The following is a 14,561-nucleotide window of genomic DNA, read 5'->3' as shown; positions in this document are numbered from 1 at the left end:
CAGGGTAGACTCTGCTACCTAAGGGGTCAAGCTTAGCACCTTAGAACCTAACCAAGAATGAAAAGGGTAAGCTGTACAAAAATAGAAAGGGCACAAGATTGGGAACCAGAAGGTTTGGGTTCATATCGCAGATTTGCTGTTTACCGTTTGATTTTGGATGAGTCCCATCACTTCTACATATCTCCATCTCCTTATTTGTGGAACAACATAAGCTCAAAGACTTCTTGCTCTAAATTCTAAAACTAAGGCAGACCCATATTCATTTGACTCTGTTTAGTTTGTGCCATCCCCACCTAGGAAACAGGAGCTTGACTTAAACACCCCACTCCACCCACAGGAGCCTCACCTCCCTGGTCCCACTGCAGAACTCAGATTGGAATATGTGGAATACAAGACACCATTCACTCCAAGAAGTTCTTGGTACTGCCATCTTCAACTGGATCTTGGCTTATAGGTAGGACCCAAAAGGGGTGGTTGTAAACACCTTGTATTATGTGGGCAGCCCTCTAACCTTGGATCATGGAAGAAGTTCTCTTGAGACTTAGGGCAAACATGGTCATAGCTGTCTTGGCTAAAGGTGATGTTGAAAAGCAACCCTCTCTGACCTTGACAGAATACAGATCAACTTGGATTTTAAATATGATTGACTTAAGACAAAAGCCCATCTTCAATTTTCCTTTGTTTCCATACCAAATCCCATCTCCAATACCGCATATGAATTTCCCAGTGTCCAAAAAGTTAGAAAGTTTTTAATATTCATATATATATAGTTTGTGTGTATGTACATAGAATATATATATATACACACCATACAAAGATACATTATCCTCCCTGATGCCCAAGCAGAGAGAGGAGGAAAAATGTTAAATAAGGCATAAGAAAAGCTGCAGTAAGCACCAGCTTGAGAAAGGGCAGGAGAAACGGTGTTTGGGAACCTGATAGTCGGTTACTGGGGCCTCAGCCCAAAAGGTGGTGTGGTGGTTAAGGAGGGTTATCTGGCCTCCTCTTAAAGTGCCATGGATTCAAGAAGGGTTCCAGGGGGATTGGGTTTATGTTGGCCAAGGAAGATGTATGTTGCAAAATGCAGGGGAGAAACCACTGGCCTAAGAGCCAAAAGACTTGAGATTGAGCCCTGCCCCCTAATATCAACTCACTACATGACTTTGTTTCATTTACTTTTACTTGACCTTGGCTTCCTTATCTGTAAAAGCAAGAGTTAAAAAAGTCTATGACTTTTTGAGGGGGGGAAGAGGGGAGGGATACTGATATAATAAAATCCCCCAGCCCCTATATCTATTTTTCCTTTTGATGTTATGATGCTGGGAGGCAGGATGGGGTCAGATCAGTAGCAGAGGAGGTAGAAAAATGCAAATAAGGGGAAGGGGAAGATGGTTAGTGCCATCATTGTGAGTTTGGGGTTGAGTTGAAGGATCCACAAGAGGAAGGGGCCTAAAACAAAAGCCCTTAGCATTCAGCACATGCAGCATTTGTTCTTGCATTTACTCCTTGTAGGGAATACAGTCTCAGTCTTCATAATGAAGGCTTTCAAAGTTTCTTTGGAGTACCCAAGCCCTAGCCTCCACTCCTAGATCTTTCTCCTCAAGGCACCATCATCTTGGAGGGTGGCAGTGGCCATCTTTGATCCTGGGGCCGGGCCAGGGTGGTGGTAGATGTCTTGGAATTCTGTAGCCAGGATACCTATCTTTGATTACATGAGCAGCCTCTAACTGGTGACGACTGAAGGCCCCGGATTGGCATCTCTTGGCTTCTCAAAAAACACGTAATCCTGGGTGGGAGGGAGCCAATAGGGAGCCAGTAAGAGGGATTCTGAGGGAGTATACCCTTTAATCCCCCATCCATGTTCTCCCAAAGGACTATCCCTCTCCATTTGCCCATCTCTTTTCTCACATAATCCACCCTTAATCCCACAACCTTGAGATGAACAAAACACCCAAACCAAGAAGAAGGGAGAGGGAACATAGGATATGAGCACTCACAATGAGAAAGGCTGCCCCCAGCAGCACAGCCTTCAATCGAACATCAAGGTCCAAGGGGAACTGAAGGCCAAACTGGTCTGCATCAGTGAGGGCCTCTGGCACAATGCCTCCCCACTGTTTACTGATCCGACCCACACTCCGTGATTCATCTTTAGTCTTCACCTGATGACCAGGAGGAGGGAACTGATGAGCCATGAGGGATGAGGGAGGCTAGTTGCTATATGAGGAATCTACCCCCTCTTGTCCTTTGGCAAAAACGCTGATAGGTCCACAGTGGATTACTAAAGAAAACCAGGGTTCTATGAAGAAGCTTAACCTTGTGGAACTATCATTCATGAGTTGATCTAGGTGTCTCTTAAACATTTTCATACTTTTTTGGGATAATTATTTCCTTCATTCACAGCATGGTTACAGTGTTGCAAAGCTCTTTGATTTCTCCCAAAGCTACTACTTTTGAGTTGATTCTAAGGATCTCTGAGAATTCTTCTGTTTGGAGATATGGTGAACATGGTCACATTCGGCTTGACTATAGCCTTTGCCATCCCAAGCCCCATTCCGCCCCTTTTCTTTTCCTCCTTTAACATTTTCTACAACACTTTATCCAGATATCTGCTTTCATAACATTCTACTCTGTACCACATACTTATTTTTGGTATACATTACATCCCACCATTAAATTGTAAGGTCCCTGAGAGCAGCTATTTCATAGTTCTGTATCCCCAGAATCTGACTTCGAATCTGTCTTGCTAAATACTACCTGTGTGATCTTGCACAAGCTACACCGAGTAATTAGTTACTGATACTCTGGTATCAGTTTCTTAAAGTAAAGGGAGTAGACAGACTAGATACAGACCAAAATTCTCTTCCAAATCTTGTGATTCTATGAGTAAGTTACTTTTTTTATTAAAAAAAGGAGAGGGGTTAATCACGTAACTTCTGTGAACCTCATCTGCCTTACCTATAAAATGAGGGGGCTGGACTACGTGGCCTACAAGGGGCACTTCTAGCTCTAAAGCTATAATCCTATGATCTTGTGTCTCACTGTAAAATAGCAAATCAACTTTCTTATGCAATCAATTGAATGCCAAAGCTTGTGAGCTTGAGTGGTGCAAACTGGTTTTCCTTTCTGGCAGCAAGTGGACAATCAGTGGGATGCTAAACTAGTATCCATAGAATAAAGATCTTGTCTAAAAAGACAGAAAGTATTGACAGGTATTGGAATGTTGCAGCATAAAGGACACAATTTGGCATCCTGGTAGTAACCACTGAATTACACCACAGGGACTGCCAACTTATGGAAGAAAATATCTTGGATCATGGTGGCAGCCATCTTGGCTTTGGATGTTGGCATTAGAGATCCATAATCTTAGAACTGGCCATCTTGCTTTCTAGGGGTGATTTTCTTAGATCATCAAGGTATGTTAGACTTTTGTGTACTTCTCCATTTACGTAAGGGGACATCACATAATCAGCATAAATAATAAAACTCAGAGTTATCACTGGTTCCCTGAATTTCATTGTCATAATTCCTGCCTCTTAATCCCTACCTCAAAGTTGGTGTCACTGCCACAACCACAGGCACAGCATGGCCCCACGACTCGAAGCAGTGTCTGGCGATCTGCATCCTGAATTGAGAACTTGGGCAGGAAGGGATGCCAGGTCTGTAGTACGTGCCCAACAGTTGTGCCAGGGGGAGCCTGTACTTCCAGCTAAGGTCATAAGAAGATGGAATCACTACAGGGTTCCAAGCTGTCCAGTCCCCAATCCAGGCCCCAGTTTTCTTCGTGGGCTTGGTCCCATAGTGGAAGACAACCAAGTTCTGACTCCCTAGCCCCAAGGCCTCTCAGTCCCTCAATCTAGCTCCCCCACAGTTAAGGTCCCTAGCTCTAGCTTTCCACCTCCCAGGTTTCAAATCTTTGGTCCTGCCTCTAAGACCTTGTCCACAAACCCAAGCTCCCTTAAAGTCTCAAACATCCAGGCCCACCTCCTGAAGGCAGCAAGGGCAGCAACAGGACCCACAGTGGAGAGGGCGGATCAAGTGCAGGACCTCACGGTTCCTGGAATCAGCCACACGGATACGCATGGGCCGGCGAGCCCCACAGCAGAGGCGGGCACAGCAGCTGCTTTCCTCAACTGCCTGGCCCAGTGGAAGCCCTACTCCAGAATGTAGCTCATATCGATTACAGACATCCCAGCCAAAAAATGCTAGGAGCAAGAGGTAAGGAGAGGCAAATACATAGACATTAGTACTGAATTTCTGAGCCCTACTTCCACATTCATTAATTCTTTCATCCCTTCATTCACTCCTTCAATAACTATTTACTAAGCACTTGTGATGTACCAGACATTATACTGATTAGGACACGATGACATAAATGGAATAGTTACTGCTCTGGAGGAGCTTACAATTGGACGCTACGAAGGAACAACATAAAAATAAGAAGATACCCAGTATATGCAGAGTAATTTCTGATAGTCAGGGAAGACCACCGGCAACCAGCAAATCAAAACAGGCTTTGAGCTTAGCCAGGAAGGAATTTAGGGATTCTACAAGTTAGAGATGAGTAAAGGGGAATTCTAGGCATGGGAGAAAGCCCATGCAAAGGCAGGGATAGCAGAGGTCTGATGCTGTCTGTGAGGGAATAGAAAGTGGGCCAGTTTGGTAGGAACACAGAGTTTGTTAAGGGGAGTAAGGTGAAATAAGCCAGGAAAGACAGATTGGAGTCAGAATGTGAAGGGCTTTAAACAGAGTTATCTTAGGGGTAATTGTAAGCTACTGGGACTTCCCGAACAGGGGAATAATGAAGTCAAATTGAAGATTGGAGTGGGGAGAAGTTGGATGCAAAGAGACGGATTAGGAGATTCTTGTGGTAGTCTGGGCCAGATGTGACAAGAGCCTGTACCTGGGTAATGGCCCAGGGAGTGAAGAGGAGACAAATGGGAGAGGTGTGGTAGAGGTAGAATGACAAGATTTGGCAAGTGATTGGGTATATAGAGTAAGAAAGAGAGAAGAGGATACCTTTGAGGATTTGTCTACAGGGATAGTGGCACCTTCAATAAAATAAGGCTATCAGGAAGTGGGAAGGAGAGAAGAGATAATGAGTTCTCTTTGAGAATTGCTGATTTTTAAGATGCCCATGAGATATCCAATTGGCAATGTGCCATATGGGGTATAGGAATAACGAAACACCACTCTGATATGCAAAATGATGAATATGAAGAATATAGAGAATCATGGAAAGACTAAGAACAAACACACACACACAACCAGAAAAACAATATATATGACTTCAACAACGTAAGTGGATAAAACAAATGAAACTGAATATTGTGTAATTGTAATTATATATAATATATTGCAATTGCCTGTCTTTTTGGAAGTGAGGAGTTACAGGTGTGTGAAATGATGCCTACAACGTTGGACTTGGTTGCTATCTACGTCCTTAGTTTTGCTGAACTGCCACATTTTCCCTTTCTTTTTTACTCTTTGTTATATGGGATGGATCTCTGAGTAAGGAAAATAGGAAGAAAATATTGGAAAATGAAAGAGATGTAAAAACAAAAAATATCAATGAAAATTTTTTTTAAGGAAATGTCCAATTGTCTGTTAGGAAGAAATGTAACTAAGGGCTCTCTAGTCTAGCACTAGATATCTAAGTATATATAGATATAGAGGAGTAACTGGCCTAAGGATGATAGTTGAACCAAGGGGAGCTGATAGGATGATTTAGAGAAAGAATGCCCAGTTTCCCACCATTTTGTATCCTACCAATTTCCAACCAGAAGATTTCCTCTCCCAACTCCTACCTCAATCATTCTCCAGCCTATCAAATTTCCATATCTGACACAATTACACCCGACTTACCTTTCACCCGCTCAATCTTCTGATGAATCAGGATCTGATCAATCTAGGAAGAGAGATACATACAAACACACTTCTCTGCTACCCCATGGAGCTAGAAAGAAAGCCTGAATTTCCAGTTATATTTCCTACTGCTTTCCCTTTCATGCCCTTTTTGCTTAAGCCCCTAATTTCTTAGTTCTCCTTCTTCCACCTGTTCAAATCCTATTCATCCTTCAAACACTCTAGCTTCTTCTTCCCAGAAGTCTTTCCTGATTCACTACTACCACAACCCCCTTTCAAAACTGTTTTTCTCCTTTTTCTCCTCTAGTATTTTATATCTCTCTTATGTCACATTATGTCATATATTAAAGTTATTCACAAATATGGTCTTATCTCTTTTATCAGGTTATAAGCTCCTTGAATTCAAGGTCTACATCTAAAAATGTATATAAAATTAATTTTGTATTCTCATCATATTTTCCCCACCCAAATGACAACCTCCAGTCTCCATTTCCTCAGCCATGAAATGGGCATAATATTTGGATTTACCCCACCTAACATCATGTTTTATGGACTAAATGAAATAATGTGTGTGTGTGAAAATGACTTAGGGTTCAGATCCCAGAGCCTTCCTCCCTCATACTTCTAACTCACCTGTACAAGGAATTCCAGGCCAGAAGGGACGCTGGGCAACTGCAGGAAGGGAACAGTAACTGGTTCTGGTTCCGGAGGGGCCACAGGACCAGGGGAAGGGAAGAGGTTGACAATGTGGCCTGGGGCAGGTGCAGGTGCAGGATTAGAATATGCGGCAGACTGGGCCACTGGGTATGGGGGTGATGGGGCATAGCCTTTGGGGGGTAAGTAACCTGTAGGAAGGCGATATGGAAGAAGGAAGATGTGAGAAGTAGACTGGCCTCCTTACTTTCCTTAATCTCCCCCAAGAACTAAGAGGAAACACATAGTGGAAGGAAGAAATTTAAAAAAAAACACCTGGAGAAAAAGATGAAGCGGGTAGAACAGAGAGAGACAGCATGAGAGGATAACTGGGAGGGGCCCCTTCCTAGCAGGTTCAACTACATTCCCAAGAGATGCCTCCCTGGACATCCCACTCCCTCCTTCACCAGCTTCCAAACCTAAGAATTAAGAGATAATAGGAGGCCCTATGGAGGTCAGCCCACCCCCACTTATCTCTCAGAGACAAGAACGCTCCCATCCCTGCCCAGTAACCACCCTACCCTAGGAATCCCTAATTACCTCCACAGATGATACCCTTACCTGCCATGGAGGTGGATGTCGATGTCCCCTGGGAAGTGTCTTCTAGAGAAAGAAAGATGAGAGGGGAAAGTTGTAGAGAGAAAAAGGAGGGGGAACAAAGAGATATAGAGGCAGAGGAGACAAATCTGGGACCAGGAGAAAGGCGGAGTCGAGGCTCAGGCTCACTCGGAGAAACACAAGTGGACGCAGGAATCGAGATGCCGGCGTCGGACTGGGGGTTGGGAGGGGGGAGTGGACGAAGAAGCTCTCCAAGGGACCCGGGTGTCCTGGAACGCCTGGGTCCCAGCCACACCAGTTCCAGCTCCCTCCACTCGCCCAGTCTCTTTGTTCTCCTCTCCTTCCCCCCCCCCCCCCCGAGATCCCGCCCTGCTCCACTTCCCTCCCCGCCCCAATCGGACTGCCCGGCTTACGGTAGGCAGCCCCCACCCCCGGGATTACGGGAGGTGCCAGGCGGGGTCCGGCTGTTCTGTTCAGGAGGGGGAAACTACATTCAGATCATGCGAGCCCCCGAACTGCCCTTCCGCCTAGGTTTGGGGGGAGCCCCGAACAGTAATGCAGACCCCCCCCAACCCCCTCGGCGGGGTGGGAGAGGAGAAGGACACGCAGCTGCTTTCTCTGGGCCCCTACCCCTCCCCTTTCCGGATCTTCCCGACCACAGGGAGAACCGAAGCGGAAAGGAGAGAGGATGGAAAAGTGAAAGGCCGAGAGACGGCCGAGAGACCGTCCCTCCCCCAGCCTCTCCTTCCTCCTCCTCTGCGGGTTCAGAGCTCGAGATCTAGGGTCCGACGAGGTCTAGCGGCCGTACCCTGAAGCGGCGGGGCCGCAGGCACCAGCAGGGACCCGCCGGGCTTGGGCAGCGCCGCTCGGCGTCGGCTGGTGCTCAGGGAGTCATTCTAGGGAGCGGGGAGGCGGGAGTCAGGCAAGATGCATGTATCTAGCACACGGCCTCGGCCTCGGAGGAGAAGGGATGGGCGGGGAGAGCCGGGAGGAGAAGGAGCGCGGAAGGGGTCCGGGCCAGCCTCCGCTGCTGGGAAATGGCACCCCACGGCACTGGGGTGGGGGTGGCGGCCTCCGCGGGCCTATCCCCACCGTATGCTAATCAGCCAGCCCCAAGGTGTTGGGTGCTGATGAGCAAATGCACCAGCCCTGAAGTGGAAGGGCGGGGTGCGGATATGCAGGGAAGGGAGCGGGTTTAATGGAAAAAGTTACTGTGGTTCGGAGGGATCACCACACTGGGCACAACACGTACACTTCCACCACATGGCCACAGCGCTCCCTCCGGGTACATGTAGGAACTACGACCTCCCTGAAACTTTCCCTAACTGGTTCCTCTCACATGGCACGTTTCCACTTCTGTGTGCATCGATCAATCAATCTTTATTAAGCACCTACTATGTGCACGTTTCCCATGCCCACATAAGGATCTCTGGTCCTTACCTCACACATGTGAGACCCAGACATTTCTCATCCTGCAGACTCCCTTGGGTTGTCTTATCTTAATTAAAACTCAAAGGGAGGTAGTGTAGAACATCTGAATGGACATTTGGAACCCTGGGATCTTGGAGGCTCTAACTAGGTGTGGTCAAGTTGCTTCCTCTCTCTGGGCTTCAGTGGTTTCTTCTGTAAAATAGACTAGGCAAATTGTCATTGAGGTCCCTGAATCTACACAGAATTCTCTTGGCTTACAAGTATCACAGAGAGCCTTTTCTGATCTCCCCAATTGCTAGTGCCCTTCCTTACTGACTACTTTACATTTAACGACCTAGTATTTATACTGTATTTATTCAATACATACTTGTGTAGGGGGAGGGGAGAGGATAAGCATTGTGCTAAGCCAGGAAGTCCTGGAATCAAGAAGATCTGAGTTCCAATGTGACCTCGTTGTGTGATCCTGGGCAAGTTAATCTTCATTTGCCTCAGTTTCCTCAGCTTTAAAATGGGGATAATAATAAATAGCACCTACCTCCCAGACTGGTTGTTAGGATCAAATGAAATGTTTGTAAGAAGTTTAGAACAGTGCATGGTGCATAGTAGGCACTATGCAAATGTTAACTATTATTATTACAGCTATTAGCTAATTCCTTTTTTACAAATATTATCTCATTTGATGTATCACCTCATCTTGCTCACCCAATGGCTGGGCTCCCTTTAATTGCATCAGAGAAAGTGTTCTCACAGGTGTGAAAATCATGTTACTTCATTAACACCTCTGTGATTAATCTGTTTTAACATCACTCAATGTTAACAGTGAGTTGGAGGGGGGAAGGGAGGAGAAATACCAATACCTGATTTCTTACATATGTATCTTGTTGTAATCTTCCCCCATACAAAGCAAGCATCTTCAGAGTAGGAATTGTTTCATTTTTTGTATCTGTATTCCCAGGGCTTAGAATGGTGTCTTGTACAAAGTAGCTATTTAATAAATACTTCTTGATTGGTTGAGGGACACATCTAAAGCCAAGATCTTCTTCCTTTTCAGACTGTTACTGATTCTGCCATTTTAAAAGTCAAACTTGCCTGCAGTCTTGGTGTCTTTTCCCCCCACCCTCTTTTTTCTCTATTGTCAATTACTAAGCCTTGTCCATTCTGCCTTTAAAATGTCTCTAGCATTCTAACCTTTGCCTCTGTTTCTGTGTCCCATTTTTTTTTTTAACAATTACATTCATTCTCATTTACTAAGCACCTACTATGTACTAGAGGGGAGTCTAATGGGACATAAAGATGAATAAAACACCATAATTGCAGTCTGCTAGGGGAGATATCACTTAGATATAAAACAACTGGAATCAAGGTTGAGTGTGATAAGTGGGAGAGAAATACAAAGTGCTACGAGAGTTCAGGGGAAGAAGAGATAATCTTCTGCTCCTGAAAAGGGGAGATAAGAGAAGGCTTCATGGAGGAAGTGGCTTTTCAGTTCAGCCTCTGTGGATTTCAACTGGCAGAGATGCTGGAAAAGGACATTTCAGGTCAAAGGAATGCCATAATCAAAAGTGTAATAAGACAGGAAAATGTAGGAGTAAATTCAAGGAATTTGGATGGACTATAGAGTATAAGAAGGAGAATAGTGTGAGATAAGGGTGGAAAAGTAGGTTGGAGTCAGAGTAGGCAGGATTTGAATGCCAGATTAAGGAATTTGAACTTTATGTAGTAGACTTTAGAGGAGTCACTAAAGGTTTTTGAGAAGAGGAATGACATGATTAGACCTGAGCATTATGATGACTAGTTTAGCAATGGTAACACAACTCAATTGGAGTTATAAGAGAAAGTAAGCATCAGAATGAGATGGTTGCAGTAAAAATGAAAAGGAGGGGATGGATGTAAAAAAAATTTGTGGAGCACAAGGACATGCCTTAGACTCGCTTCAACAAATGTTAATAAGGCTTACTGCGTCTAAGACGCTATACTAGGTCCTGAGCATATAAAAGACAAAAATAAAACAGTTCCAACCCCCCCAAAGGAGCTTACAACATGGTTGTAATTTGAGGAGATAGCAACAAGGAAGGCTTCTGGAGGAGATGATACTTGAGGAGGTGATAACCAGACTAAAAGGAAGATAAGTATTTTGGGAGGTTGGAATAAGGAAGTAGCACATTCTAGGTGCTGGAGAGGGCTTGTTTAAATGCACAAAAGTGAGAGATAGATGAGGAATGCTAAATTCGGGGCTGGGGGGTGGGGAAGCTAATACTTGACTTTAAAATAGATTAGGACATGAAGGGGGATAAAGAGAAATAAGGCTGTCAGGGTAGATCAGAGACATATTATGGGAGACCTTAAAATACCTATCCAAAAAGTTTTCATTTTGTCCTAGATGCTATAGAAAGTCAAGAGAATGATGTGGTTTGTCCCTCCCCCATAGACTCTGCTTATGAGGTCAAGGGGGAGGGGAACTGCAAGGGAAATACTCATGAGGCACTTAGGAAGCAGCAAGGACTGCAGAGGCAGGAAGTTAGAAAAGCAAACAGGTTTATTTAGTATATATTCCCAACCAGAAACAGCTCTGGCAGAGTAAGGGATCCCATCAGGGATTCCCTCAGGTGGAAAGTAAAGCTAGAGATTTGGCCATAAGGTGAGTCAAATTTGATACAGGAACTAGAAGGGTCAGAGTGGTTTCCTCTTTCTCCAATCCTTAAGGGAGTTAAGCATGGCAAGGGATACCAAATCAGCCTGGTTGAGGTAGGGGTGGAGGGGCTACCTTAGGTTGATGAAAAGGGGCCTTTAGGCTTAGGTCCTGGTATGCTAATCAGGCAACCTTAACATGGTAGGAAAGGATTCAACTATGAAAGGGAGGGACCATGAAGGGCATCGAAGATAGTTGAGTCAAATGTCACAACATGGTCAAACCCCTGTCATCTCCTGCCTCCTCTGTGTCTTAGAATAGGTAGTCTCCTATGTTTGGAATTCATTTCCAAATAGTTTAGATGCTACCTCCTACACAAGGCTTTCCCCAACCACTGTTACTCCATTTGTTTGTGTTCTCTCCTCCTTGAAATTAATTTGAATAAATTTATATATGTACATGTCATATTCTCTCCCTACCCCCATACACAATAATACGTAGGTTCCTTGATGGCAGGGGCTGTTTGCTGGAGATATTTTCAAAACAGAATGGACAAGACTTGGTGCCTGGAAGTAGGTTTCAACCTTGACTTTCAAAATGGTGGAATCTATAATAGAATGGAAGGAAGAATGCATTAGCTTTAGATGTAGGCCTACAGAATGTCAGAACAGAACAGATCCTCAAAGATTATCTTATCCAATCCACTTTACAAAGAGGACACTGAGGCAAAGTACCTTGCACATAGTAGGTACTTGTTTGGATTAAAGATTATTTTGGAAGCTGCCTGAAGGAAAGACTGAAGAAAAGAAAGGCTAGAATCAAGAAGAGCAATTAGAGGGCTATTGCAATAGCCCAATGGGAGGTGATGAAGTGCTGAGTTAGTGGCAGTTTGAGTAGAAAGAGGGGGATGAATAGGAGAGAGGTCAGTGAGGTACAATTTTCAAGACTTGGCAACTCAATTATGGAGGCTGAGGTAGAGGGAAAAGACAAAGATGACTTTAAAGTTACAAACCGGGATATCTGGGAGATGGTGCTTTCTTAATGGGAAATTTGAAGAAGTGATGTGTTTTGGGGAAAGATTCTGTTTTAAACATGCTTAGTTTAGAAATATAGACATACGTAGCAGGGAGTTGGTGATGTGGGATTGGAGTTGGGGAGAGATTAATGGGAGTCATTTGTGTAACAGCAATTGAACCTATCAGAGCTGACAAGAAAACCCAGGGACTTGTAAATGTGAGGTTAATATAAGAGTAATAGATGAAGCCAGTCCAGGACATGAGATTACCAAAGGAAAGAATATAAAGAAGTCTCCCAGGTCAGATTCCTCCCACACCCTACTACCCAGGTGGGATTAATAAAGATGTCAAAGTTTTCTGCATTTTATTTTTAATTTTCTTCTTACTCCCAATCTCCAAACAAAACACTGGCAAAGACTAAGAAATCAAGTTCCCCAGCGTACCATCTGATGTTGGTGGCTTCTCCCAGGAATAACTGGAGTACTCTGACAAAAACAGGTTTGCTGCTTCATGCCTAGAGGTTAGTCTGAAGACTGGTCAGGCGGGACAATGCAAGGGAAGAATATCAAAGAGCTAGGGCAAGCCAGCCAAGAATAAGCAGGGAGCCCCCCACAGGGGCAATTGGTATTGCCTTGGTGTCTCCTGTCAGTGCCTGGTAGTAAAAGCTGCCACAGAAGAAGGAGATCCCAGAGGTAAGCAGAGTCCCTGCCTGGGAGTAAAGGAGAAGACAGGCACGTGAAGCTCTTAAGTGCAGGAACTAGGAATAGGAGGTTACACCAGCTCTGTTCCCCCTGTGATAGGGGAATGTTCCCACAAGTCCTCGGTCCCTGCTTCATCCCTCCATTATCTCCTTCAGTCTCTCTGACTTGTTCTCCTAGCCCTGCCCAGTCACAGCATTCATTCCCCCAATAAAGATAGCTCTTGTTCCACTCTGGACATAAGCTTCTGGTGTAGAGGTCATGCAGGACAGACTAGAGAATGGACAGGTTTGGAGGCACCCTCAAACTTACCCAAATCGGCTTCCTACAGAGGGGAACGCAGAGCAGAGCCAGACTGTGGAAGAAGTGGTGCTTGTTGGTTTTCTCAAAAAGCTAGAAAATGAAAGAAAATGCAAGAACTGCATTTTTCTCAGGGATTCATAAATGTAGATCTACAGTTTCCTCTCCACTCCCTTAAAGGTACCCTGACATATTGAAGCTCCTAGTTCGACCTTCTCTAAGAAATAACCAGGTTTCCATGACCCCTCCCCCACAGGGCATTGGGCACGCAGATCCCCATACATTTCGGCTTTCCCAACCCCAGATCTTTCGGCGGCCCAAGTAATTAGGACTAAAGTGCTCCTTTTCGGAATTCTACTCCTGAGGACCATCTTCAACTCCCCCCAGCCCCCAAGGCCCAAGCCAGCAGCAAAGGTAGGGCAACTCTTTTACCTCCTTACGATACGGGTCCTGGATGTCCGCACCTGTGAGAGATAACAGCAAAAATTAATACCGACCCGCCGATCCAAGCACTTTATGAAATCGTGACCGCGCCTAATCTGCCAACCTGGGACAAAAGGGGTCCTTCAAATGGACCGGGATTTACAGGCTTCTGATTAGGCAGAAGCAGTAAACGGACAATCAGGTTAGCCAATCGCAGTAAGCCTCGGTAGATTGGGAAAGGGTCTTTTGCTTCGAAAACTAACCCATAAAGGTGGTAGAAGGCAGGAACGAACCGGAACTGTTAAGTCCACCCTCGACCAATTTTAGTCCGCCCAGTTCCCAGTTTTCTACCCACTTGACCCTTTAAAATCACCCACTTCTCCCCCTCGGCTCTATACCCATAATTTAAGCCCCGGCCCGGCCCCCTGACCATGCGCCCCGTAAGTGGCCAACCCCAAGGCACTGGCTCCGGACACAGCGCCAAAGCGGCGAAAAGCAGCACCAAGTCCAGCCATGGCAGCAGAAGGTCACGAAATTTAGGAATTCCGGACCATAGACTCGAGGTTCTGGCCAATCCCAATCTTCAATGCAAATGACGTCTTTCACTGCCCAATCCTAGCTGCCTTAATTTTAGTGTCTACCACCTTCATCCCTCAACCAAGTTGAAAAGATTGTGAAGCTGCTGGTGAATGGCGGAGGTGCCCTGCGGGCGGAAGGACTGAAAACCAATTAGGAGGTGGGCAAGGGGCGGGTGGAAGCGAAAAGACTCCACCTAGGGTTGGACTCAAAGTCCGAAATCACTCCCTTATAACCCCACCTACTTCCACTGGCCCCGCCTCATGTGCAAATCCTGCCTACCTTTGGAGAGATGATTTTGGTCCCTATTTCTTTTAGGTCCCACCCACTGTCCATAGGGCTCCTCCTCCTTACCTCGAGAGACCTGGAGGTGTA

At 45.4% G+C, this 14,561-nt stretch overlaps 2 protein-coding genes across 6 annotated transcripts; both read right to left on the bottom strand.

Moving 5' to 3' along the window:
* Positions 1-729: 729 nt before the first annotated feature.
* Positions 730-13,280, bottom strand: PLSCR3 (phospholipid scramblase 3). 4 transcript variants are annotated; one of them, XM_072641215.1, is made up of 8 exons: positions 13,200-13,280; positions 7,117-7,158; positions 6,496-6,707; positions 5,863-5,905; positions 3,982-4,202; positions 3,545-3,706; positions 1,998-2,159; positions 730-1,786 (listed from the first exon to the last, which is right to left on the bottom strand). In XM_072641215.1, exons 2-8 carry the CDS (start codon positions 7,121-7,123, stop codon positions 1,724-1,726), a joined length of 870 nt encoding a protein of 289 aa, XP_072497316.1. In that variant the 5' UTR covers positions 7,124-7,158; positions 13,200-13,280; the 3' UTR covers positions 730-1,723. The 4 variants fall into 4 exon arrangements, with proteins under 4 accessions (XP_072497316.1, XP_072497317.1, XP_072497318.1 ...); XM_072641216.1 differs by lacking the exon at positions 13,200-13,280 and adding an exon at positions 7,922-8,165; XM_072641217.1 differs by lacking the exon at positions 13,200-13,280 and adding an exon at positions 7,527-7,756.
* Positions 11,063-14,173, bottom strand: TMEM256 (transmembrane protein 256). Of its 2 annotated transcripts, XR_011974081.1 has the most exons (5): positions 14,041-14,173; positions 13,620-13,651; positions 13,200-13,280; positions 12,633-12,898; positions 11,063-11,780 (listed from the first exon to the last, which is right to left on the bottom strand). XR_011974081.1 is itself a non-coding variant. In XM_072641219.1 (4 exons), the coding sequence occupies exons 1-4, from the start codon at positions 14,123-14,125 to the stop codon at positions 12,755-12,757; spliced, it is 342 nt and encodes a 113-aa protein (XP_072497320.1). In that variant the 5' UTR covers positions 14,126-14,173; the 3' UTR covers positions 12,543-12,754. The 2 variants fall into 2 exon arrangements, 1 of the variants encoding a protein (XP_072497320.1); XM_072641219.1 differs by lacking the exon at positions 11,063-11,780 and having other exon boundaries at positions 12,543-12,898.
* Positions 14,174-14,561: the final 388 nt, after the last annotated feature.

The sequence above is a fragment of the Notamacropus eugenii genome, chromosome 2 (assembly GCF_028372415.1).
Source record: "Notamacropus eugenii isolate mMacEug1 chromosome 2, mMacEug1.pri_v2, whole genome shotgun sequence".
Taxonomy (NCBI): domain Eukaryota; kingdom Metazoa; phylum Chordata; class Mammalia; order Diprotodontia; family Macropodidae; genus Notamacropus; species Notamacropus eugenii.
The sequence above is the reverse complement of the archived record's forward strand: the minus strand, read 5'-3'. Positions and strand labels throughout refer to the sequence as shown.

Coding starts and splice junctions, on each gene's coding strand:
- TMEM256 (XM_072641219.1), bottom strand. CDS start 14,125: ATGGCTGGACTTGGTGCTGCTTTTCGCCGCTTTGGCGCTGTGTCCGGA. Junction 13,281..13,619: donor AGGACCCGTATCGTAAGGAG/GTAAAAGAGTTG, acceptor TTCATTTTCTAG/CTTTTTGAGAAAACCAACAA. Junction 12,899..13,199: donor TCTGTAGGAAGCCGATTTGG/GTAAGTTTGAGG, acceptor CTTTACTCCCAG/GCAGGGACTCTGCTTACCTC.
- PLSCR3 (XM_072641215.1), bottom strand. Junction 5,906..6,495: donor GCCTGGAATTCCTTGTACAG/GTGAGTTAGAAG, acceptor CTCTCTTCCTAG/ATTGATCAGATCCTGATTCA. Junction 4,203..5,862: donor GAAGATTGAGCGGGTGAAAG/GTAAGTCGGGTG, acceptor TCTTGCTCCTAG/CATTTTTTGGCTGGGATGTC.